Below are 24,843 nucleotides of genomic sequence, written 5' to 3' on the forward strand. Positions count from 1 at the left end.
ACCGGCGACACCGCCGGCGTGTACCGCCTCCCGCCCCGCAGAGTACGCGGCCCCCAGCGCCGGCGGGAAGCCGCGGGACTGCCGGGACTTGCTGCCGCCGCGGGACTACAGCTCCCAGCGGCCCCCGCGCGCCGCCCAGGCCGGCTGGGAGTCACGCTGTGTTTATCGGCGAGGCCCCGCCCCGCCGCGCGAGCGGTGGCGTCACCCTCGCGAGCCTCCCTCTCTCCCCGTGGGCTGGTTAATATTCATGAGCCGCGCGCGCGCGGGGAGCGGCGGACGGCGGCGGGATCGCTCGCTCCTCGTCTGCCTCCCTCCCTCCCTCCCTAATGGCGCTGGCTACAGCCGGGCAGCGGGACTGAGCCGGGCACCGGCGGAATGCTTCCCGCGGCTGCTACGTAATCCCCACCCTCGGGACGCGGCGCCGCGCTCCGCTCGGCCCCCCCGCGCCGCGCCGAGCGGCGCTCCCAGCAGGGCGGCGGCGGCGGCATCCCCGGCCCCGCGGGCGATGGAGCCCGCGCAGCAGCGAGCGGCAGAAGCCCCGGCGGCGGGAAGCGGGCGGGGGGAGCCGGAGAGCGGCTCCCCGGGCAGGAGGAGTCAGGCGGAGAGCGGCGCGGAGCCGTCGGGCGGCGGCGGGCAGCTGGACGGCAAAGCAACCGGCGGCCCGCGGCGGAGGCGAGGGGGAGCCGGCGGCTTCGCTCCTCCCGCGGCGCTGGCGGCCAGCGGGACTCCGGCGGCCCCCGGCGGGGCCGGCAGCGCTAACTCCCTGCTCCTGCGGCGGGGAAGGTTGAAGAGGAACCTCTCCACCGCCTCCCCCTCCGCCGGCGGCGCCTCGGCCCCCTCGCTGGGCACCCGCAGCTTGGACAGGAAGGCGCTGCTGCTGCTGAAGCCGCCCCGGCAGCTGCAGCCCCTGCAGCCCCCGGAGCGGGACTGGGTGCGGCGGGACCTGCAGCGGGGCTGCGTCCACGTCTACGAGCGGCACATGAACTGCTACCTGCGCCCGGTGCTCTGCACCCTGGAGACCACGGCGGCCGAGGTGGCCGCCCGGCTGCAGCAGCTCGGCCACCGGGGCGGCAGCAGCGTGGTGCGAGTGCTGGGCAAGGCGGGCGCGCCGCCGCCGCAACCCCCGCCCGACCCGCCGGCGGGCCCCGCCGAGGCGCCGCCCGAGCCCGCGGCCGAGGGGCTGCGGCCGCAGCCGGACGAGAAGCCCAGGAGCCGGCGGGGGACTCGGAGCAGGCTGTCCGGAGGAGGCTGCGGGGAAGCGGCGCGGCCCGACCGCCTGCCGCTGTGCAGCGGCGCCGACGAGAGCGACTTGGCCGGCGGCCGGCCGAGCCCGGCGCCCTCCGACTTCAGCCCCGGGGCGCCGCCGGCCGAACTGTACCTTGCGGGGCCGCCGCTCTCCTGCCCCTCTCTGCTGGGGGAGCTGGGGCCGACCGGCTCCGACACCGAGAGCTTCAGCCCCAGCGCCGAGAGCGTCTCCGACCGGCTGGACCCCTACAGCAGCGGCGGCGGCGGTGGCTCGTCCTCTTCGGACGAGCTAGAGGTGGAGCCGGCGCCCCCCGACGGGGTGGAAGAAGCAGGTGCGGGGCCGGGCCGGGACCCCCCCTGCCCGGGGGAGCTGCTCCCGGGGCGGGCAGTGGGGGGGCCGGCGGGCGCGGCCGGCGGGCGGGAGCAGCCGGCGGGGCCGCCCGCCCTGTATGTACAGCTGCACGGGGAGACCAGCCGGCGGCTGGAGGCCCACGAGAAGCCGCTGCAGATCCAGAACGACTACCTCTCCCAGCTGGGCTTCCGGGACCTGTGGCGGGTGCAGGAGGAGGGCATGGACTCCGAGACCGGCTGCCTCATCCGCTTCTACGCCGGTGAGCGGGGCGGGGGGTGACTGTGAGGAGGGGGCGGGAGCCGCGCCCAGCGCCCCGGCTGTTGGCGCGGCCGGCGCCGGGGTGAGCGGAGGGCGTGCGGGCGGCTGGGCGCTGCTGCTCCGCTGGGCTGTACCCGCTCACGGGGAAGGCGGCCCGGGGCTGTCCCCCTGTCGCGGGGAGGGCGGCCCGCGGGTGTCTCCGCGTCGGGGAGGGGCCGTGCCGGGAGGTCCCCGGCGGCGGCGGGAAGCGCTGCCCCGAGCCGGCTGCCGGGAGAAGCCGCGTTGTCAGCGGCGCTCAGGCTGCTCCAGCGCTGTGCCCAGGGCAGCCTTCCCTTCCTTCAGCGCCTCGGTAATGGAGGTCGCGCTTGTGTTGTTTTCCCGTTCCCAGCAGCGGCACTGGGTGTTCGAGGTTAAATCAGCCTTAATCTACTACTGCTTTCCCTGGTGACGGGGAATTGCATCGGTGCCGCTGCCGGGCACGGGAGGTCGAAGGCTGTTTGTTCCAAGTGTTTGCGGGATGCCGGCAGCTCGCTCACGGTTTAGTGGAGCTGCGTGCTCGCTCCGGGGAGCGCCGAGCCCGCCCCATCGCGGAGCCGCGGGCACGGCGGGCTCGCTCCCAAGGGGGAAGCCCCGCTCAGACCTTGCTCCTGAAATCGCGTACAGCAGTACGGGGCGTGCAGATGCCTGAGCCGGAGAACGGTGCATTCCGGCATCAGTTCTTCCCGTTAGAGTGGTGGGACTTCACTGAGAGACTGAGGGCAGTAAGCGAGAGAAGTAGGGGAAGCACAGGTCATGGTCTTTGGAAGCGGGGTGGTCAAAACCTTTATAATGAAAAGGGAGAAGCTTTGTAATGCAGCTGTGCTGTTAAAACATATAGCACAGAATTTGGAGAGTGTTGGGTGGAAAAGTTAGCTCCCACGTTGTAATTATGCAACCTTCTGCAGTTTTAGGGTGGTTTAAAAATACCTTATGTGTCAGTTGAGTTGGTTTGTGTAGAAGACTTACTGTAATCTCAGAATTTCTTGGGTTTTAGCTATCCTGTACATCCCTTCAAAAAGAAGACATTGTTTAATGTCCAAGTATGCGTTCAAATACCTTGTAAGTTTTTCTGTGAAACAGGTAAATGTGATATCCTGAGATGAGGTCATGCTAGCAAAGTAGCACATGCCATCCATCCCCTTGCTGGGTTGGCTGAGCAGAATGGTCCTTCAATGAACCGTGAGAATTCAGTGCCTTAACTCTGAAAAATACAGATATTCTTTTCTAGAGTGAATTCTGCTGAATGTCAAATGGAGTCGGTAATGGTGGGGTGGTAACAAGAACAGTATGCTGGATAAGTGCCCTTTTTTATTTAGAAGAGAATGTGGGAGTGGTGGCAAGTGGTCAATTCAGCTTTTCTTCAGATTTTTCTGATTGTACAATGACCCTGGGTTAACGAGTGCAAAAGTAGTATTTGTTAAAGGAATTGACAGAAATAGGTTAGATGCACTGGGGTTAGAAAGTAGCTTAAAATACGTTTTTTTTTCAGATGATGATTGTGGTCTTTTGTGTTTCTCTGCCTGCTCTTGAGGATGGAAGTCAGCAGGTGATGCTGGGAGGGATGTTGCTTCCTTTATTTCCAGTCCCACCCCAGCATTAAATGGGGCTGCACACACGTGTTTTAAATTGGGACAGCTGTGTGCCTCCTTTTCTAACAGGATGCGTTCTAAAGAAAACACAACCAGGAAACATACACACAGTTAAGCCTGTTTGCATGTAATTTTAATGTATTAAATGATAAATTATACATGCTAAATGAGGATGTTGCGGCTCTGTTTTATTTCTGTGTCTCAACTTGACTGCTAACATAGCTCGTACATTTTAGACTTCCTTGTACAAAACTACTGGATAGAAGGGTATTTCTGTGAGCATACATAGGATTAAATTAATGCAAATTTCTTATGCAAGTTCGTATGCGAACAAGTATGCCTCTGTACTTCAGAAGTGCAGCATTTTTTGAAATCCTTATCTCTTTGAGGGGATCTTTGATCAACATCTAAAACACCTGTGATCAGGTGCTTGTAACAGAAAGGTTGCAGCATCTAAGGTACCAGACCAGCTGAAAACAGCTAAGAAAATATTACTGACATGTAATCATACTGATTTTATGTAACTGTCTTGGCAAGTTATCTCTGCTTCCTTATTTTATACACACACCACCCGAAGATGAAAGGGTGGGAAGGAGAGACACTTAAAAAGAATACACACCAAATTACGCTGGAAAGGGGAGCAATTTTTTTGGCCCCAAAGTTAAGTGTTTTGCTTAGAAAAAATACTTTTTTAATAAATGATCCTCCAGGATCATACCCTAAGGAATGCTTTAAAACAGTGATTTCCTGTTAGCCTAGGACTTCGTTGATTTAAGTGGCCTGGCTTGTCCCAGTGGAGAGAGAACCACTAGCATCTCTATCCCTGTAATTTCCTGCAAGCTGTCTCAGTGGGATTTGGTGATACTGGTCTTGTACTGATGTGAAAAGGCATAAACCTAGGTTGGATTTATTGCATTGCTTCTAAAAGGAATTCTTTCACCTAATCCCCCTGGAATGGGGAGAAAAGAAGAGAGCAAAGTGATGATTTTGGTTTTTTTTTTATTTCTGAGGTTAGACAGTTTTAAGACTGGAAGATGACTGTACTGAAACTCACCATTACAAATTCCACATAAGACAATACAGCCAATAGTTTTAGTGATTGCTGTAGGCTGGTAATTTCTCCTGTTGTGGAATCTGGAAAACACAGATTAAAAAATTATTGCTAGGAGAACTGCAGAGAATCAGATTTTTCTACTGTGACATAACAGTTTTCTTAACAAATAGCAGTCCACAAATATTCTGTAAATGAAATATCTGGTCTTTAAAAACCCTCAAAACCAAAATGGGACACTAAGAAGGTAAAAGTGCTTCCTGTACATTGCCTTGGTTTGTTTCAGAATGTGGTTAGTGCATATTTATTCTGGTGTCTCCTCTCATTTTCTTCCTTAAGAGTGTGAATGTGGTTGATTTCGTCAGTGTCTTGACTCTTAAGCATTAAATGGATAACACCACTGCTAAAACAAAATCCCTTACAGCTTTAAGGGGCTGATCCTACTTCCTGTAACATCAATTTGAGCAAAACTGGGCATTAGCGATTGGTCAGGCATGTCAGTTTTTCTCTCTGTTGAAATCTATCTTAACAAAAGATAATATCCTTAAAGTTTGAAATACCTGATCTCTAAAAGGACATGGTTAAATAGCTTTCTGTTGAGATTCTGTGTGACTGAGTTATGGAACTGTGTAAGAATCCACAGTGCAATAACAGTCATGATATTGTCGCTGGGAGACCGATTAGGTCAGACTTCCTAAACTATTCCTAAAACCTCAGGAGTGGCTGTGATCCAGAAGACTTCTTGCAAACAAGTTACAGTATTCCTTATTGCTTTGTAAAAATAATTGTTGTCCAGTGGCCTTGACGTCCTGATAATTTGCATGTAGAAGGGAAAACAGACTAATACAACAATCTCATTAAAAGCTGCAAAACTGCTTATTTATTTTAGATCAAAAATAAGCATGGAATTATATGCAGAGCTGTGTTCTGGAGCTTCTGCGTGGCAAGGGGCATGTGTAATACGATCCTGGTCTTGAAGACTGGTTCGGTACAATGGATGTTTGAACCTTTTTTGTTTTAGTGATGAAAGGTGATGTTGTTTCTGATTCTGGCACTTGGCCACCGTTAAATTTTCTGCCCCTTGATGTGACATAGGGCTTCTGCACCTGCCAGTGTCATCAAATAAATCACTTCTTCAGTAGGTGACTGCCTATGGGCAGAATACTAAGAAATGCCAGATGTAATTAAGGGTGTTAATTTTGCATCTGGCTGTCAGATGTTATTTGGGAAGAGATCCTTTTGGCTCACGTGGCCTTTTAGAAAGCTGCAAAAAAGAAAAATGAATCTAGCTTGGCCTTGAAATATGTTATAAGGGATGTTGTTCTGTCCAGTAAAGAAAAGGGGGGGAAGATCTTGTGTCAGGATCAGTTGCAGTGCTCGGAGCAATTGTGTTTGCTTGTCTTCTTTAAAAAAGGTACACCTTGTAGTTGGGGTCATACTGGGACTTCCAGCTGGATGGATGGAAACACGGTTTTAGATGCTTAGTTTAGAAGGTGCTGTAGGCCTGGCAGTGCAGAGCTTTGTGGAATGTATTGAATTGCTGGCTGCTTGTGCTACCTGCTGAATAACGTAGTTTGGCTATTTAATACATTGATAAACTCGATTTAAGGTGACTAAGTGCTGTTATTGGGGGGAATCGTGCCAGAGATGCTCTTTTTATTATTGAGTGTGGGAGAACAGCTGTGCCCTAAAGAGTTGCTTTTGGAGCACTTGACATAGTTCTGACATCTCATATCTTTAACATGAAAGTAATTAATTCACATTAATTCACATTAATGCGAATGGATGTCTTTTTGCAGGTGTGATTGGGCAGGAGAGGTCTCTGTGAACTTGTCTGAAACGGAAAGAAAAATCAACCTCTGCCTAGGGCTGCTATGATCCTGATTCTTTTTTTCTTCCTAGCGTGACTCGGATGAACATTCTTTACCTTGTAATCATTTATGTGTTGGCATCTCCTGCAGAGAGAAGTAATACCTAAAATTTTCCTCTTTGGGAAACTCACATTTCAGCTACATAGCAGTTTAAATCTGGGCTTGGTCCATGTGGGTCCCAAGGTAATGGCACTTCTGTTCTGCAGGAAAGTTTAAAATGGTTGCATTGCCTTTGGCTGGCTCCACCTGCTTATCTCCTGTTGGAATGGGGTCTTTGTGAGGTAGGCAGCTTTCAGGGGGGCTCTTGGGAAGGAGGAGCCATGCAGATAATGCTGGAATGTTGGTGCAGCCGCAGCTGAGCTTTGGTATGTGACAGCTGTTAAGTGCAATGGTCTTTTCAACTTTTAAATTCTGTTGTACTCCTGGCTAACATCCATAACTTAAGTATGTGTTAAGTACTGACACGGGAGATTTTAGTGTGATGTACATAGCAGTTACTATATATACTAAATATGTAGTGCCTAATTTGGTACATCCAGGAGCTGAATTTCTTCACTGCTGCAGCACAGAACATGGCAATCTTTTTCGTTTCTTTTCTCTTAATGTATTTTGATACTGTCCCTCTTGCAATTTTTACCAATTATCTTCCCCCCCCCCCCCCCCCCTTAATCTCTAATTAAAGCATCCATCTGTTCTATTAGGACACTGACAGACTGTTATGCATCTGAGGCACTACTTGGTTCTTGGGAAGGTACTGCTTAATTGTACGGAAAAAAAAAGGATTAATTCGATCCGGTGTTAGCAACTGGTGTGTGCTTCTTAAGTATCAAAACCTACTTTGATAGTTAAAAAAATCTCTTTATAAAACAATATAAAGAGATATTTATTTGTTATTTAAGTCATCCTGTAGAAAAGAGGCACGTATAAGATAACCTGCTGGTCACTTTGAAAAATTTAGGCATACAGAATTCCACAGAAAAGAAGTTTAAGGGTGGAAATCCTGGAGACTGATACTTCTTATACTCAGCTTTCTAATTAGGAGGGAACCTGTGCCTCACATGCTTACAGCTACATTTCCCTCTGCATTTAAGGGGTGATCATTATGAATAACTATTTAAACTATTAGAATATTACTTTGGGATGGGGGAAAAGAAAAAGAAACCAAAGACTGACCTTTTTGCCTTGGACAGAAGCAAAGATAGTTTGACTTAGTCTTCAGTGTTTCATTATTTCACTGCTTGTGGAAGGGGGCACACTGGCATTTTAATTGACATCAGAGTGCTGGTGTACTTGTTTTCAGCTTCCCTTGAGTCCATTTCATTGCTCTGTTTTAGAACTTTTGTGCTCAAATGAGGATTTGCACTCTGGGAAACTGTTTGGAGTAGCTCTGTAATAACTATTCTTTAACCCAGAGAACTCAATGCTGTAGTTACCTAAGAGGGTATTTTGGTAAAATATTTTGTGTGTGTATATTCAAATGGAATAGATTTTGATGCTTCAAGTCAGTTGCAGTTTGTGTGGGGTAACTTAACCCAAGTAAAAAGGGTAGGGTGGGGTGTACCAAAATATCTTCAGGTTTGTAAACTTCACTGTCTTGGCCATGTGATTCCAGCTTAGTTTTTATTTCTCTGAGATCTTTAAGAGAAATGCAACTGACCTTCCTAAACAACTAAAAAGCTTTAAACTCACTGAAAAATGAATGTGTCTTAACTTTTTCTATATTTGGCTCTAAGACAGGAATTTTGAAACACCAAGCCCATCACAGGATGTTTAAGGAATATCACAGGAGGACAATGGTCCTCATTTAAAAAAATACAATGATATCTTCCTTATAAAATAATCTGAGAGATTGGAAACCTGTTAAAATTACACCTGCATGGTACTGTCAGAGTTGTATATGTATATGTATAGATTTGAGGTAGTTAAGGCAGAAGATTTCTGTGAAAATTCTAGATTTTTCAGTTTGGTGCTTCATTCCAAAGCACTGTGTTTTATTCTTCGTGTAACTTTTGTCCTTAAATAGCTTTTCTGGGCAGTTAAATTAGCTGTAGTGTTGGCTTTTTTGTGAGAACAATCTGGACATTTTTCACTAGAAAATAACCTGTATTCATTGTAGATTAGGGTTTTTTTTCCAATTAGTCTGGCATTTATCCACTGTGGTATTTTAACATAGATACCACTTTCTAAAAATAACTCGTGGCAAATTTGAATTGAACATTTTTCCACTGATTGCTGTTGCATACTGAAGGCACCTTAGGTGTCTGAGAATTTACTAAAGTATTGTTATTTATGATATATTTTATTTAACTCTTAGTTTACTTTTTATCATGTGTGCTATATGATAAGCTGTTAATGTAAAGAAAAAACATTACTTGCTGTTTGGAATGCAGCAGCTGTTATACCATCACGGAGGGATGTATGTGGGTTTTAAATGAAAAACAGTACAGTGTTTTGCTGAAATTCTGTTCAGGATTTCAGGTTGGTGAAATGAATGGTAGAACTGGTTTTCTGTGGTGTCCGTGCTGGCACAGCCACTGTGGTGTTTGGTTTTTTTTTTTTTTTTAAAGAAGGAACTGTCGGTGATCACTCTTTGGGGTCTTGCCTGTCACTCACCAGGGATGTGGTCACCAGGACCCTCTGTACTCCCTGCCATTGTCACATAAAATCATTTAGTGGATAGTCCAAGTTCTTTGTACCAGTTACCCCAGCCAGGGGCAATTTTGCTTCCCTGGTTTGCTAGCTAGCTAGTCCTGACCTTGGGGTCTGATGGCTGAGACTTTCTGCTCCCATGGATGTGATTAAATATGTGAAAGAATGGGAATGGTACATAATCTTTTGGGTGACATGTACTCCCCTGCCTGCTCCATCCCCCCACTATTTAGCGGGCAAAAATTGTTCTTTGGAGGACATTACATTTAAAAATGATAACTGTAAAATCAGGAAGAAAGACCTCCTGGAGTGAAGTCATTCAATTTCACAATGTAGCGCACTATTCTTTGAAGCTTTTTGTGTCGATAGGAGGGAAGTAAAATTTCTTCCAGCTGGCTTCGACTTATTTGGAGGGATGCTGAAAATACTCATTGCTCAACTAACTGTGTGTTCCTCGATTTGACAGCTAAGAATAACTATTTACATATTGATGCAAAATACTGAGTTTCAGGGAAATTTTCTCTCCAGTTTTATCTAGTTTAGTTCTTGGTAGAAGGAAAATGAAAATTGTGTACGTGGGCAAGATTTTTAGAGGTTAACTCAACGTGTTTTTGTGGGCCAGAGGTAAATTTGTCCCCTGCAGGGTATTAATTGTTCTTGGTCTTGTGCAGCAGCAACAGGAATCTTCAGCTTTACTAGGCTCTGGATTGTAGTCATAATTCTCAAAACCCCATAATAGGCACTTGAACCAGTTCTTCTCATCTTCAAGCACTCCAAATGCCATGCCAACTTATTTGAATAAAAACAAAACAATGGGCCTTGGTCCAGGGGGTAATGAGGAGCTGGAATGCCTTTGAAGTTCAGGACCCTGGGCTGTAGGTGCAATTTACATAAACCTCATTATGTAATCTGAATGCAATTTCTCTTCCTGTTTGTTTGATTTATGAAGCTTTGTGTCCAAAGAGAAAGAGATAGTAAGACCTGTAATTAAGATAAGTAGCAGGCCACTCCTTTTCTGAATGTGTGCTCTGGGGAGGAGAGAATGTAGATGCAGCATTAAGGGTAGAACAAAACCTGTGATTCAGGCACCTTCACTTGATGAGGATAATTCTGACTCTTTTCCTTTGAAAAGGCTGCATGCTTCTTTAAACAATAACTATGCCTAGTTCAAACTACTATTGGCTCTAATATAAATGGTACAGAAAAGCTTGGAAGTCCTTACCAGCAGCAATTTTGGTTTTGTGTACACCATGGAGAAGCTCTATCTAAGCAGCTCTCATCACTTTTAAAGCTGCCTTGAAAGTTTTAAGTATCTAAGTGGACAGTGAATTTTCTGATCTGAATTGTGTACAGTGACATTTTGTTGTTCTCATTCAAGCATTTGCTTTATCTTACTGCCGGGTCTTCTCTAACCTTTTTCTTACAGCGTATAGTAAGTAGGAGCGCTGCATTTGTGCTTACGAGTCCTACAAGCAGCAAAGCTACCTATGTGTACAATCTACTTGCTTATTAGATGATTGGTCAGCTGAACCAGTGACTCCTTATTGTGAGTTCTTTTATGATTATTGACTCAAATTCATAGAATTGTTGAGGTTGTAAAGGACCTCCAAGGTCACTGAATCCAACCTTTGATTGAACATCTCCATACCAGCTGAACAGTAAGTGCCATGTCCTTTTGTTTCTTGAATGCTTCCAGGGGTGGTGACTTCACCACCTTCCTGGGTAGGCTATTTCAATGCCTGAGCACCCTTTCAATGAAGAAATTCTTCCTGATATCCAACTTGAGTTTCACCTGGTGCAGCTTGAGGCCATTTCCTCTTGTCCTGTCACTTGTTGCCTGGAAAAAAAGGGCCATCACCCATGTGGCATGTGGCTACACCCTCCTTTCAGGCAGCTGTAGTGAATGATGATGTCCCCCATGAACCTCCTTCCAGCCTAAACAACCTGAGCTCTCAGTTCTGTCAGGCTTGTGCTCCAGACCCCTCACCATTGCCCTTCTCTGGACACACTCCAGCCCCTCAATGTCTTTCTTGCTGTGAGTGGCCCAGAATGGGACACAGGAGTCAAAGTGCAGCTTCACCCGTGCCAAATACAGGGGGACAATCTCTGCCCTGTTCCTGCTGGCCACACTACTGCTGATGCAGGCCAGAATGCCTTTGGCCTTTTTGGCCACCCGGGCATATCCTGGCTCATGTGCAGCTGCTGTCAACCAGCACCCGCAGGTCCTTTTCCACCTGGCAGCTTTCCAGCCTTTTCCCACACCCTGTAGCTCCGCATGGGGTTGTTGTGGCTGAAGTGCAGGACTCTTAAGTGATGGAGGAAGGTATTTTTCCTTGTTCTCTTGTGTTACTTGGTGGGACAGACAGACCTCTAGGGGACATCAGTGAGCAATGATCTTATTTATGAAACTTATTAGGTTGTCTCAGGCATAATTACTGTGTGTCACTGTTGACTTTCTGCATCTACGTCTGTTTGCTTTCATGCTATGAAGCTTGTCTGTTGAAATAAAAAAGTTAATGACAAAGTGTTAAGAATGAAGTGGTGGAACATCTGGAAGATGGCTAGCATGTCTAATGAACTGAAGTTAACAGTCTAGGAGCTCTTGGTTTCTTCTGGTACCATTTCGTGGCCACAAGCACTAAAGCATGATAGTTTGCAGGTTGCAAACAGGATGTGTCTCAAAGAGATGTTAATCATGTATGTGTGGGAGATGCAATTTAGCATTTCAGAAATACCAACAGGAGTTTGTTGAAAGCTGTGCACTATGTAATTATACAAAATTATTCCTGAGTTGAGGACTTCTAATGTACTGTCTTGGTAGAAGCATGGTTGTGTGGATTAAAAATTGATTATTTAGAGTTTATATCCTTTCAGAGCAAACAGTTAACCTTTTTGTCTTGGGTGTCCTAGCTAATAAAAGGAAGGACTGACTGAGAATATTTGAAGTGTCCAAGCTCTGGGTAGTTGCTGGGGATGAGTCTTACTTTTTTTTTTCTTGTGGGGGGGGGGTGGTGAGCAGGTTTGTTTGATGGCATGAAAATCCTGTCCCTTCTCTATATCAATTAAATTAGAACCTATAGTCTGCGTATGTCGTGTGAATAAACAGAAGGTTAATGTGATACATTTCAGACTATCAAATACAGAAGGTGTTTCCATTTCATGACTTCCAGAACAATGATATCATCTCTATAAGCATATTCATCCCTGCTAAGATTAGACTATAGGACTGCTTGGTGTGTTTCTCTTTAATCTCCTTAATCAAATGACAACTTTAATTGCTGCTAATACGAGAAGAGTACATGAAATTATTTTACTCATTTTGCTTTACAGATTACATACTGGATGTGTCTCTTGTAAGAAAAATGCTTCAGAATGCTTGTTTTCTGGACATTTGTGATAAAATATCCTAGTTTAGTTTGTGACTTGCAGCTTCTTGTAATTGAAACCTAGAATGAAAATGTATTGATCAGTATCACTAGATGCTGTAGTACAGAGATTAAGACAGCTTGTAGCCTGCAGTGGACTAGGTCATATTCTTCTGCGAGTGTCTGAGTAAATGTTTCTCTGGATAAAACAGTCTGCCAGAGCCCGAGGTATATTTGATGTTTAATTTGCAACATTGGATGGGATATGATCCTTTGCTCCAGTGCTCCACTGGAGTGTGAGCAGTTTCAGCACCTCTTGCTGCTTCAGTTCTGTGTTAATAGGAGATGTATTTTGAGTTCTGGCAAATAACTGATACTACTTACTTACACTGTGGAAATGGGGAATGCAGATTTGTCACCTTAGTTGCGAACAGCACTGTCTTGAGGGTGTCAGCAGATTGCAAAGCAGAGATCTGCCGTAGAGGCTTTCAGCCCAGAACAGGCAGATAGATACTTTTCACCCCTTTTGCCTTATTTTTTTTTCCTTCTTTCTTCCTACTTGCCTTTTTTTGCAGTGCTTTTATTTTTCTTCTTTTTCTGTTTTTCCTTTTTGTCTTTTTTTTTTTTTTTTCTTTTCCTCCTCCCCCTTCCTCCTCCTTTTTCTACTGGAAGTTTTTGGACATTCTTGGCTGCATTTACTATTTCAGCCATTTTGTACATTTTGAGTTGTCTTACTGAAGATTTTGTAGGGTTTCTTTTAAATATGCATGTATCAGCCGGCCTCTTTGTGTGTTCCTCATTCTCCCATGCCTGTATCTGTAAGGCTGTCTATCAAGCAGCACCACTGTATTACTTGTGGAGAAGAGCATTTGTTCTTGCGTGGCTAACACAGGGCTGCAAAAATAATTAAGTAAAATTCTCTCCAGAGAGTCACAGCACATGGCTGTAACAAATTCAACAAATTGCTGTCTGTGTATGTCAACAATGTAGGGATAAGGCAACAGTAGTCAAAACAGATAAAAAAGAACAGAGCCTTAAAACAGTTTAATGTGTACTTTATATTACATATATGTACTTTATATTAATGTACCTTTCTATTACAGGAATAAGTGTTTGAAAAATTTTTAGGGCTTTTTTGTTTAAATAAAAAAATCTTGTGTCATGTGTATGTTCCTCATCCAGCAGAGCATCTCTAGCAAATGTAGGATTTTAAAAGGCAGGATTTGTGGCCTGGGTTGTCTGTTAAAAGAATTTATAAACTCATTATGAAATAAAGGAAAAAACGGCTGGTTTTGCATAGTGAGAGTTATGGCTGATGGTAGAAGAGTTCATGTTGTTATGGTCTTTGAACCTAGAATTGGATGTACTGATTCTTTAGCATTAGACTGACTTGTAAGCATTGGTATTATATGCGGCACATCCTTGAAGCTTCTGCTTTTTAGGAATGTGTACAGCACACATGGAGGAGATTCAGCATTTGGCACTGCTCTTGTGTTTGCTGTCACCAGCTAAGCTAGACATGATCAACTAAAGTTAAGTAAAGCATGCAGTTAACAACCATTGTCCTTTATGGACTGTGAAGGAAAGTGCTGCTAGGGAGTGTTGTACAGGGAATGTCTAGTCTCCTCTTGTAGCCCTGAAAAAGGTAGGGTTCCTGGTAAGCTGGTCCCAGGAGCTCAGTGTTCAGACTTCTGTCCAGAAGAGGATTGCATGCCAACCATATGAATTTCAGTGGGGAAGTGCCAGATTCTGGACCTGAAATGTGGGAACCCTGGATGTGCACACAACCTGGGGAACGAGATGTTGGAGAGAAGCCTCATAGAAACTGATCTGGGGGTCCTGGTCAATGGCAAGTAGAATGTGAGTCAGCAATGTGCCTTTGCAACTAAAAGGACTTAACAACATCCTGAGGTGCATTGGGCACAGCGCCACCAGCCTTTTGAGGGAGGGCATTGTCCTGCTCTGCTCTGCTCTCGTGCAGCCTTGCCTTGAATATTGTGTGCAGTTTTGTGCACCACAGTGTAAGAAAGATTTCAAGCCATTGGAAAGAGTCCAAAGGAGGTCTATAAAGATGGTGAAGGATCTAGAGGGGAAACTTTATGAGGAGTGGCTGAGGTCAACTTGGTTTGTTCAGCCTGAGGGAGACTGAGGGGAAGACCTGATTGCAACCTACAGCTTCTCCCCAAGGAGAAACTGAGGGGCAGGTGCTGATCTCCTTGCTGGTGATCATTCCTCCTGAGGGAATGGCAAGAAGCCGTGTCAGGGGAGGTTTAGGCTGGATGGTAGGAAACCACCGGAATGTGGTTGGACACTGGGACAGGCTCCCCAGGGAAGTGGTCATGGCACCAGGCCTGCCAGAGTTCGGGAAGTGTTTGGAAAACATTTTCAGACACATGGTGTGAGTCTTGGGGCTGTTGAGTGCCAGGTCAGGAGTTGGACTTCTGGGATCCTTGTGGGTCCCTTCCAACTCAGAATATCCTATGATTCTATGTGTCCTTGTCACTGGTGAACACAAGAACAACTGTAATTTTTGTAGAGGTGTACTGTTGTTGGCATCTATGTGTTCTTTATTCTGTGAGATTCTTAATCATGTTGCACTCAGAGTTGGGGAATTGCCTTTCCAGATGTGGTATTGTTAGTCGAAGTTTGTTCTGTTGCTCTGTGTTGGCAATCCTTAATTAGAGGTGGTATTTAACATGCTCTTCAGTAGGTTCTTTGGCCATTGTGCCTTGGCACTATCTATTTCTGGTTGCACTGGCATTTTTCTTCACGTTTTCTTTCCATTTTTCACATTCAGGTTTACTCATATCCACTAATTTTCATGTCAGCATGTTCTCAGTTGAAAATCCTTTGGACTGTTCTCTGTAGACAAGACTAAAACTGCTTTGCAGTGTATAGTTGTCCAAATACATAGTTGTCCAAAGATGGTTGGAGACTAATGTCTGACTTTCATAGCTAATGTAGATGCTGTCCATACCAAAACAAATGTTGTGGCTTAAAATCTTTCATGCTCACTTTTTCTTTTTATAAACCCACCAACCTTTTTGTAGCAGAAATGCCTGAATATAACCATGTCTTCATCCGAAGCAGGGAAATAATGCAATACCCTTATTTTCCTAATGAAATATTAGACAAACCTTGTCTTCTCATTCATGCATATACATCCTGTTCTGTCTTTTTGGATTCTCTTGTGCATTTGGTTCTCCACACTGCAGTTAGAGTTGTCCTGGGTTCCCAAATTGCAAGCATGGGCAGCTGAACTGTAAAAATGAGTACACAGTGCTCTGGGTCGTTTTGATCTTTCACTCTGCGTGCTATTGTTGCCCTATCCATTTTCTCGTGTGTATGTGAGGCTGTTGAGAGACTTGATGAGCAGCAGAGTCCTCAGTTAGAGGAGGCTGCTCTGACTTTGTTTCCTAATGACCTGCATGGTAAATTGCTGAGTGCATTTGTTCCTTGGTGATTGTAAAGGGGGAGAAGCTAGAACATGATTGGGGAAAAAACCAGTTTTTGCATCTTGCTGGTACTGGTAGTTGTTACTCTTATTAATGTGTGTGCTTTGGTTTTTACTGAAGGCACTTGAAGTGAAAAGAAGGGTTTGAATGCTGACGTGAGTTCATCCAGTTAGGGGTTTAAGGTACAGAGATAAATACAGTTGTAGCTTGCTTGCAAGTGTCACGAGTCTCATGGTGAGTGAAGAGCAAAGGTAAACACCCCGTGTGGCAGAGAAGCACGGCTTGTCTCAGACGAGCTGGTGAGGACTCTTGCCTGCAGGTAGAGCAGTGCTCTGCCTCCATCGGCAACTCTGCTGGATCTGGCAGCGGTGTGTGATGGTGACATCACCCTGAGGAGAGGGAGAAGGTTAGGCAGAGTCACTGGGGCTGCTTGTTCTGCGCAGGCACTGGGAAAAGGGTTTCTTTCGTATGCTGTCTAATAGATTCAGCCTTTTATTTTATAATATAATTAAATAACCAAGCCTTTGTGAGGCTCCTGAATTCCTTTAATTTAGCGGCAGCACAGAAGCTGAATTCAGAGTATTCATGGGCCTGTACTATCTCCCTGACTACTTGCCAGGTCTATTCATGCTGTTCTGAGTGCAGGAAGTTCTCACATTCATTCAGGGTTGGGGGGTTGGGGGTGGAAGGGTTGTGTGGTTGCCTTTTTTTTTTTTTTTTTTTTCTTTTTCTGTAAGCAAGGGAAATGGTTATAAGGAAAATTCTTCAGAAATTCCCTGGGACCAATTTACCAACTGTTAATCTGTGAGTAAATAATGGGAACAGTTTATACACTTGGCAGCTCTTGAGAAAGAGCAAAGAATCATGAGAAGTTCACAGTCCACAGCCCCAAGATAGCTGAATCCTTTGGTATGTTCAGATTTGTCTGAACAGGGATAGATTAGTACTTTTTTGCTAGTACATGTAATCTTAGATATTCTGAAATGCTGAGTTTGATGAGGAAAACTGGCATGTGGTAGCTGGCTGCTTACATTTAACTTGCTCGAGTTAAATAGTTCTTTTTCTCTTTGAGTTTTAAGGCGCTAGCCAATATGTTCGTCATCCATGGACTGTGCTCTCTCAAGGAGGGGATGAGGAAGTGTATTTGCTGCCTGGTGAGAAGAAAGCTGGTAACAGTGGCTTGCCTTTGGTTTGGGGAAGGGCGGAGAGAGAGAGGGGACAAGAAGGTGAAAGAAAACTGAGAAAACAATGACTAAATCAAAGCAATAGTCAAAACTACGAAATGCTCTGAAAACTTAAGCATTCATTTCACTTCTCAGCAGCTGTCTCACATCTCTGACCTGTGGTATCTAATCTTTATAGCTAGATACCACAGTGATAGACATTACTGACACATGTAAAGGGCGTTGGAAAAGGGAAAGTGACATATTGGTGTGGGTTTTCTGCTGCTACAGCTGAGGCATTGAGGAAAGCACACAGCTATCTAGGATGAGTATTGCAGGATTTGGGCAAGTTGCCATTTTCACCAAAACAAACAGAATTGGGGTGGTACAGACTCTCCTGGTATTTGCTTGTTAACATGTCTCTGGATTGTCTGTTGCGAAATGGAGAGAGAAGTGCTTGGTGGAACAGTGAATATACGCAATTTGGCACCTGAATGGCAAGAAAGTCCATGGATTGAAAGTTTTTTATGTAGGCAGGGTGGGCTACATCTAACGTGTTTTGTCTGGAAACTGAATTGGAGGTGGGAACCCAAAGTTTGTGTGTCTGGCTCATAGCATGTGGCAAAGTATGCGTTTTTATGCTGGGGTATAAAACCTGCAAGCCAAGGTACCCTTAAAAATGATGTTTTAAACTTGGATTACCTTAAAGCTAAGTAATCACCTTTATAAGTTTCCACCTTTATTGGGATCCTGGCATGTGTAGGACTTAAAGATTGCCCTGCTGTGAGACTTAATTTGAAACTCTGATGTTTTAGTAGGACAGCTTCCTGTTCTCCTGAAAACTGCAATGTGTTTTTTGAGTTTCATTCTGTTCCTCTGTAGTTTCTAGAAGGAAAAGCGTTGTGCTTATACTCTGTCAGTGAGTATTTAGGCGGGTTTTGTCCTTTTTTCTCTCAGTGCTCCAGCTTGCAAGTTTTAGAGATCAGTCTGAATTACTTTTCATGAGATTAAAAGTCTTGTGAATGAAGTAGTTTTCCCAAAGTGTCCCTAGTTCCGGACCGTGGTCTGTTAAGAACATTTACACACAGATTATGGCACCTGTTACCACACGTGCAAGTGAGAAAATAATGCCAACTGTCTGGATTGTTCTAGGAAAAAAGCAAGTAAGCAAGGAGTGAAACGTTGTTGCTGGTAGATAGCCTCTTCGTATTCCTCCCCCCGCCCCTCTTCCCCCCCCCCCCCCCCCAACTTTCGAACTGTGAATTTTGAATTCTATTTTCTTTTATAAATACCGGTGTGCTGAATATCTGTGGCAGCTTTCCTTTTAGAACAGCTTACCATTTTAAGCTCTAAAAGTACTGTGGTAGCTTTACTTTTTACAGCTTTATATTAAAAACCTTCTGCTTGCCTGTATGTATAAAATTACACATGATGTATAAGGTTTTAATCTCTGCAAAGTTAGAAGGTCACTACTTAAATTTACTTTGTGAACCCAATTTCATAACAAGACTAAAAAGTGCATGCAAGCACACATTTGCTTCAAGGTTGGTTTTCTTGTATTTTTTCAACACCTTGGGAAAGTCTTCAGCAAAATGAAGATAAATAGCTTCAGCTATTCCACACATTCTTGAGTACTGGAGGAGGGGAGTGTGTCAGTTGAGGGGAGGTTTACAAGTAAAACTCCTGTTGCCAGGCAGCCCAAGAAGTGCGTTGGCATCACTTGGAAATGAGTGCAAATTATGGGTTGCTGTTGGAGCAGAGTGGACAGTGGAGATAGAAAGAGTGTGAAGAGAAACTTGACTGTTTTGAAATTAGTTTGTTTCACCTTCCGGAATACAGGATACTAAAGTTAAGGTTACTGTCTTTGAAAGTCTGACAGTACTGTGGGTAAGAGGAGAGCTGGGCTACACAGAAAGTCTAAATCCTATTGTTTTTTAATTATTATAGCATGTTCTATTGAGTTAATGATTGCTGTTACAAAATGGGGTGTTGGAACGTGTAGTTACGCTATTGCTCCTCCTAGCTGTTCGCGTTGTGAGTAGATGAATGCTCAAGAGCTGCTTGTTCTGTTGTAATGCCAAGTCTTTCTGTTTAGCTTCTGGCTTATATAAGCAAATTGAGCACTTGCCACAAGATGCTTTGTGCAAGATACTCTCACCTGGATGTACCAGTCTCCAGAGGATTGTGTTGTTCCCTCTGCCTTTATAATCTGGTGTTGGGAGACCATCACACGGGTAAACTAGGAGTCAAAGGTTTAGTACTGTGTGGATGAGCTTTACATATGAAAACTGTCTTGGTTTTTGTTGCAAGTCATTTCTTGTGTGTCTCCTTTCCCCACCGTCAGTGGTGTAGGATTTGCTCTGTTGAAACATATGCCTTTGTAAGATTAAATTTGTCAGTGTGTGTGTATGTTTAGCAGAATGTTGTAAGATAGTAATTAATGCTGTAGCCATCATGTGAATGGAAAATATTTCTGCAAATATGTCTATGTATCTAGATACTTAAGAGGATAAAATTAGGCTTTGGAATTTCCCTTTGGTCCTGTTTGACTTAGCAACCTCTTAGACATTTTATTATGGTGATAATAGTTATCTGTCATTGTTTCACATTTAATGTCAACATTGTGCTGTCTTTTGCAAGAGCATAACATGCAAACTAGTAGCAAACCTGGGGCAAATCAGGACAGTCAGATGGAGGTTATGTTATGTTCCGTCACCTGGCAAGCTTCTGTCCTTTTTTTCAGTTTCCTTGCAAGTTTAAAAACTGTGGTAGTAACTGTGTAGCACCTTTCTTGAAAATATTTTAGTTTTTCTACTTTAAACCCTAGAAGTTGGAAAGTACAGGCATATATTCATTCACAGGTCTTCAGTGTTTGCATTTTATGATGACTGTAAAAGGCACTGGTTTAGCTGAGACTCAGAATTCTTCTAGGATTCTTATGTCCATAAAAGATAAAACTGTATTATCTTACTGATACAACAGTACCATGTTCTTCTTCCACCTCACATGTTTTTGTGAGGAAAAAAAACTATGAAGGCAACTTTAGTGGATACACCATGTTGTCTGTTGTTATTTTTCTTTTAATTGTTTAACTTTTTCTTTAGTATTTTGAGATGAAAAATTGTTTAGGAGGGCTTTGGGCAAGATGGCAAACTTTGTGGCACCTGGTCCTTTCCTCTCCATATTCCTGATAGTGGTGAGAAGCATTTTATCATACACACTTCTTCCGTAGTTTTGATCTTAAAACTACCGGGGGAAATGGTGAATTACTTTTTTCCTCTTCCCTTTCATTTCTGTAGCACACTCAGAATTCCCTGGATTTTTGTCCTTCTATTGGGATTTCTGTCTTTGAAGCTGGATGCTTGCAAAGTGGAGATCTTTCTTCTGTGGTATGACTCTAACATTATGGAAAGTCACAAGACCAGCAGCTTTTTGGTTTCTGTACTGTGTGGGTGGGCACTTTCTCCTGAGGAAACCTTCCAACAATTTGGCTGGGCATGATGCTGTGCTGTCATAGCATTATCTAAAGTAGTCTTAAAGTAGCACTCTAACATTTTAAGTGACTGGACAGTCCCGGAGCTGCATTTGGGTTGTGAGTACCAAAACAGATGTTTCATGTGGCCCTGATGTTGGAACATATAATAGCTTGCATTAGTAAATTGCTGGGATAAATAATCCAGAAGTTCAGTAGCCACAAATCCCTTGTTTTCCTGTTAACTTGTAATCCAGTTGCAAGAAATCAGTGGAGCACTTTTCCAGAAACCTAATTTGCTGAGGAATCAAGTTGTTGCTTCAAGGACTCAGCTCTTCATTTTTGTTCACTTCTCCATGAAAAAAAAACCAAAAAAAAATCAGTATTTGAAGATTCTAAATGTAAATTCTATGCAAAGAAAAAAAAAAAAAAGGAGGGGCTGGGTGGGGTTTGAAAGGCAGAAATTATTTTTGGTCCTTAATAAAACATAAAGAAAATAAGTTGTCCTTTAACATCTTTAGCTTTTAAACTTTATTTCTGCCTGGCTTCATAACAGGGTAGGTAAACACTACCAATCAAGTGCATTGCTCTAATTTTTGTACACTTTAAATCTTAATTAGACTTAATGGTGTTGCTTTCAAGATCAGATGCAGTTATCTAGATGAGTGAGATGAAATATTTGTGATTTTTGGAGTTTTACCTCAGCTGTTTTTTGGCTGTGTATAGTTTCTACTGCAGAAAAAAAAAAAAAAATTGGTCACGGGCAAGGGCGTTGTTGTCGTGATTTTAGGGGCAGGCGATGGGGCATGCAGAGAGCAAATACAGAATTTCCCGAGGGGGGAGGCAGTACAGAGTGCTCTGCCAACTCCATCGCCCTATTGCCTGTTAAAAATTACTAATTATTAATTTGTCTGGAAGAACGGATAATCCTTTTTTTAATAAAGCAGATTTGTTTGCAGCAAGGGAAGGGTACTTGATTGGTGGTTTATGATGTGCTGTCCTGAACCACTGTTCTTGGAGGCTCTGGGGAGTCAGTCACTGCTTGCACAGCTTCAGTCAGGTCTGACCTTTGAGCGCCAAAGGGCTGGTCTGGGCTGAATGAAAATGAAATCTATTTCCTTTCAAGGGATTTCTGTACGGAAGAGAGCACTCTATGACATTTCTTCTAGAAAGCTTCCTGTAGCAGCCACTGTCAGAAGTTCTGTGTTTAGGTGGGGCTTTGTGCTCACCTCTTCGGAATCTGCATTAAAAGAACACCCTGTCTTGTTCTTACTAGGCTGCTGGGCATGGCTAAGTAAAATGTATGTTGTCTGTGCCTTGAAAGGATAGTTATTGTTTGCTATGTCTTCCAGCCTGTAGACATGAGTGGGAATGGGATAACACTTTTGAAAGGGGGAATCTTGCTTTGACTGAATGGCTGGATGTATTTAGCTATGCTGGCTTGGTTTTTACTGTGGTGTATGTAACACTTCTGTGCTCTGTTGGCATGGTCTCTTTTACTCCTCCCTGTGGAATAATATTCAGTACTTTTTTTCAAGATTGGCTAATCTTTATAATGGATAAATTTTGTTTGGAGTCTTTGTTTGTTTGTTTGTTTTTTTCATTTCTTACCTTCAGTTGCAGTAACAAGGCCTTGTTCTTACATCACCCAGAAGTGATGCCTTTTGAGCTTGGTTCAGTTTGCATGGGCCTAATGCTGCTCACCAGGACATGACACTTCCAGAGTTGTGCTTCCACACGCAAGTTCTTCCATCCTAATGTCTGTAAGACATTGAGTCTGAAAAACATGGTTTTGAGGGTCAGATCTGTAGCTTTCAGGAGGCAGTGCTTCTTACCATCTCATTTTTACCTTATTGGCACTTGGGGGCTACAGAAAATTCTCACAATAAATGAATGTGTCAGTACCATTTATTTACCTGTGTCTCTGGGCAGCTTTTGTACATCTGAACAAGGAGTAATGCTGTCTAGCTGTGCACTCTTGTGTGTGGGCATTTTGTTTTTAAAAAGGTTTGTTGTAATGGTCACTGCAAAATCGGGTACTCATTGAAAATACTGATGTGACATTGTTTTTATAACGTCTTAAAACCCTGCTTTTTGAAGTATCTAAAATAAGGAGTTTGCCTGTATCACTAACATTTGTTGAATTCTCAGACTTCTAACTTAAGCCTTCTTAAAAATAAATGTGTAAATATTTACATGATACTTTTTTCAGTGAATGTCCTCCCACGACTCCTGCTGCATACCATCCAATCCACCTATTACAGGATATAGTTAGTAATATGTTGAACCTCTGCTGTAGTTCTATATTAAGTATGATAATAATGTAATTTTAGCACTAATAAATCAAAAACTTGGAACTCTAGTCTTTTTCACCTTTGTTTATTTTAATGTCTGGATGCAGAAAAAAAGACAAGTTATGTGCAGTTCAGTTACCAACTTTTGTAGGGGTACAGAGGGACAAAGCTAGAACACAACATCTGCAGTGTCTTATTTGGAGTTTGAGACCCTTCTGTCATTTGGACTTTTTTTTTGTAGGAATCATAAAATGTGCATAAAGGCTGCACATATAAAACTTCTTTTCCAAACCAAGGGGAACTGCATCAGTATAATAGGTAAAAGAAACTTGTCTTCCTATTTTTCAGAAACAAGGGGAAAGTTGATCTTCTCTTTATTTTCCCTACCTGGTGCTGGGCTATCAGCTTGCAGAGATTTGCTAATTGTGTAATTGGTGTTTTGAATTGTGCTTAACTCTGCAGAAGTCTTTCTTACTATAGAGTATTATATGATGTGTTACAGCTAAAGAAAACATTTTCAAAACTTACAAATGACTAGTTAAAATTGTCCACCAGTGATGTGGAAGAATTTGGAATCAAGAAGACTGCACTTTTGAACACAAAAATTGAAGGTTAAGCCTGGATGCCCTAACTTGCATAACTTCTAAAGACTTAAGCTCCGGGCATAAACAAAACAGTCCGTCCAAAGTAGCACTTGGTGCAGATTAGAGAATTGCTTGAGGGTAACTTGCACAGTAGTGGTGGTAGTATCATGTTGACAGGTCACTGGCATCCCCTGGATCCAGAGGTCAATAGGAGGGATTCAAAAGTAGGAGAAATTAGTGGCACGACACTATGAAAATGGTACAATATTAGGAGGTTGATTAAAACTGAACGTTTTGCACTGGTACTTCGTTTCTTCACCACTCCGTTTCTCCACTCTGCAGGTGGCCAAAATCTTTAGGGGGAGGTCCTTTTGTTTCATGGAGTGTGTTTGTTTTTCCTGGGAGACCCTTTGAGGAAAAAGGTTCTTGTGGCCTGCCTTGCTGACAAAGCAAGCAGAGCACCAGATAGAAAACTGCAGTGGTAAGAAGTAATCTCCTAGATCTTTTGGAGTTCCATATTTCTTCTAGGTGTCTGGTATTTGTGGCATGGGGGGCGATTAAAAGAGCCTTTTTTTGGGCAGTATTGCCTTGCTGAGGTTTGTTTAAAATTGATCAGCTTACATAAGCTGACCAGTTACTGAGTAAGCTGTCCAGTTACTAACTAATGTTGCCTTATGAAATAGGTGTCCAACACCTTTTGCAGAAATTCTGTTGACATGCATGTGAAATGCTCACACACAGAGTTGACTTCCAGAGTAGAACATATTGGCTGTAAAATACAGATTTTAAAACACAAATTAAAAACGGGTGGTTGTTATACTAATCAGATGTGCCTGCTTTTATTTAAGGCAGACATATTATGAGAGATTCAAGAAGGTCTTTTCTCTGTCTGTGTTATACAAGCAGTTCTGGATATGTTCTGTGCTTGTGTGTTCTCCCAGAATCACAGCTAGAGAACAGCCTACTTGGCTAACAGGGTATCTTGGGCAGCTGTTTTTTAATAGGAGGATTGTGTGTGTTCAGACGCTGTTTTGGTAGAAGCTGGGTTTGTTGTTTTTAATTTCTGGAGCAATATTTTATCGTCTTCCTTGAAATTCACCTTCAAACTATAGCCGAAATTAATTGGTGGCTATTACCTATTCTTATGCTAAGATTTTAATGCTAAGAGAGAAACGTGTTTAAGCATAAAGATGAGTTGGGGGAGGGAGAAAGAAAAAGGGGTGTATGTGTTACCTTGTCCCTTTTTCCTCACTGGTCTCCATGATGAGCTCTGTTTCTAGAAGGAAGCACTCTCCTAAGGCTGTGTTAAGGTGTTCATGTATAATGGGAAAAGAAACGTGCGTTGTACTGATCCCTTCAAAGGTACAGCATATACTGGAGTTCCATGTTCTTCTCCTTGAATGTAGGTGCCTATCACAGTAAAAGGACTGCTTCAAGTAATTGAGAATGGAATTTA

At 43.8% G+C, this 24,843-nt stretch overlaps 1 protein-coding gene across 1 annotated transcript in view; it reads left to right on the plus strand.

The window, feature by feature from the left end:
* Positions 1–393: 393 nt before the first annotated feature.
* PHLPP1 (PH domain and leucine rich repeat protein phosphatase 1) overlaps positions 394–24,843 on the plus strand; it is a 133,687-nt gene continuing 109,237 nt past the window's right edge. Inside the window, exon 1 of the mRNA XM_066186770.1 lies at positions 394–1,856. Within this exon, the coding sequence (XP_066042867.1) occupies positions 506–1,856 (1,351 nt within the window). The 5' untranslated portion in view covers positions 394–505. The remainder of the gene's footprint in view (positions 1,857–24,843) is intronic.

The sequence above is a fragment of the Chamaea fasciata genome, unplaced genomic scaffold (genome assembly GCF_029207755.1).
Source record: "Chamaea fasciata isolate MVZ Bird 193981 ecotype frontalis unplaced genomic scaffold, bChaFas1.0.hap1 SCAF_1, whole genome shotgun sequence".
Classification (NCBI taxonomy): Eukaryota; Metazoa; Chordata; class Aves; order Passeriformes; family Sylviidae; genus Chamaea; species Chamaea fasciata.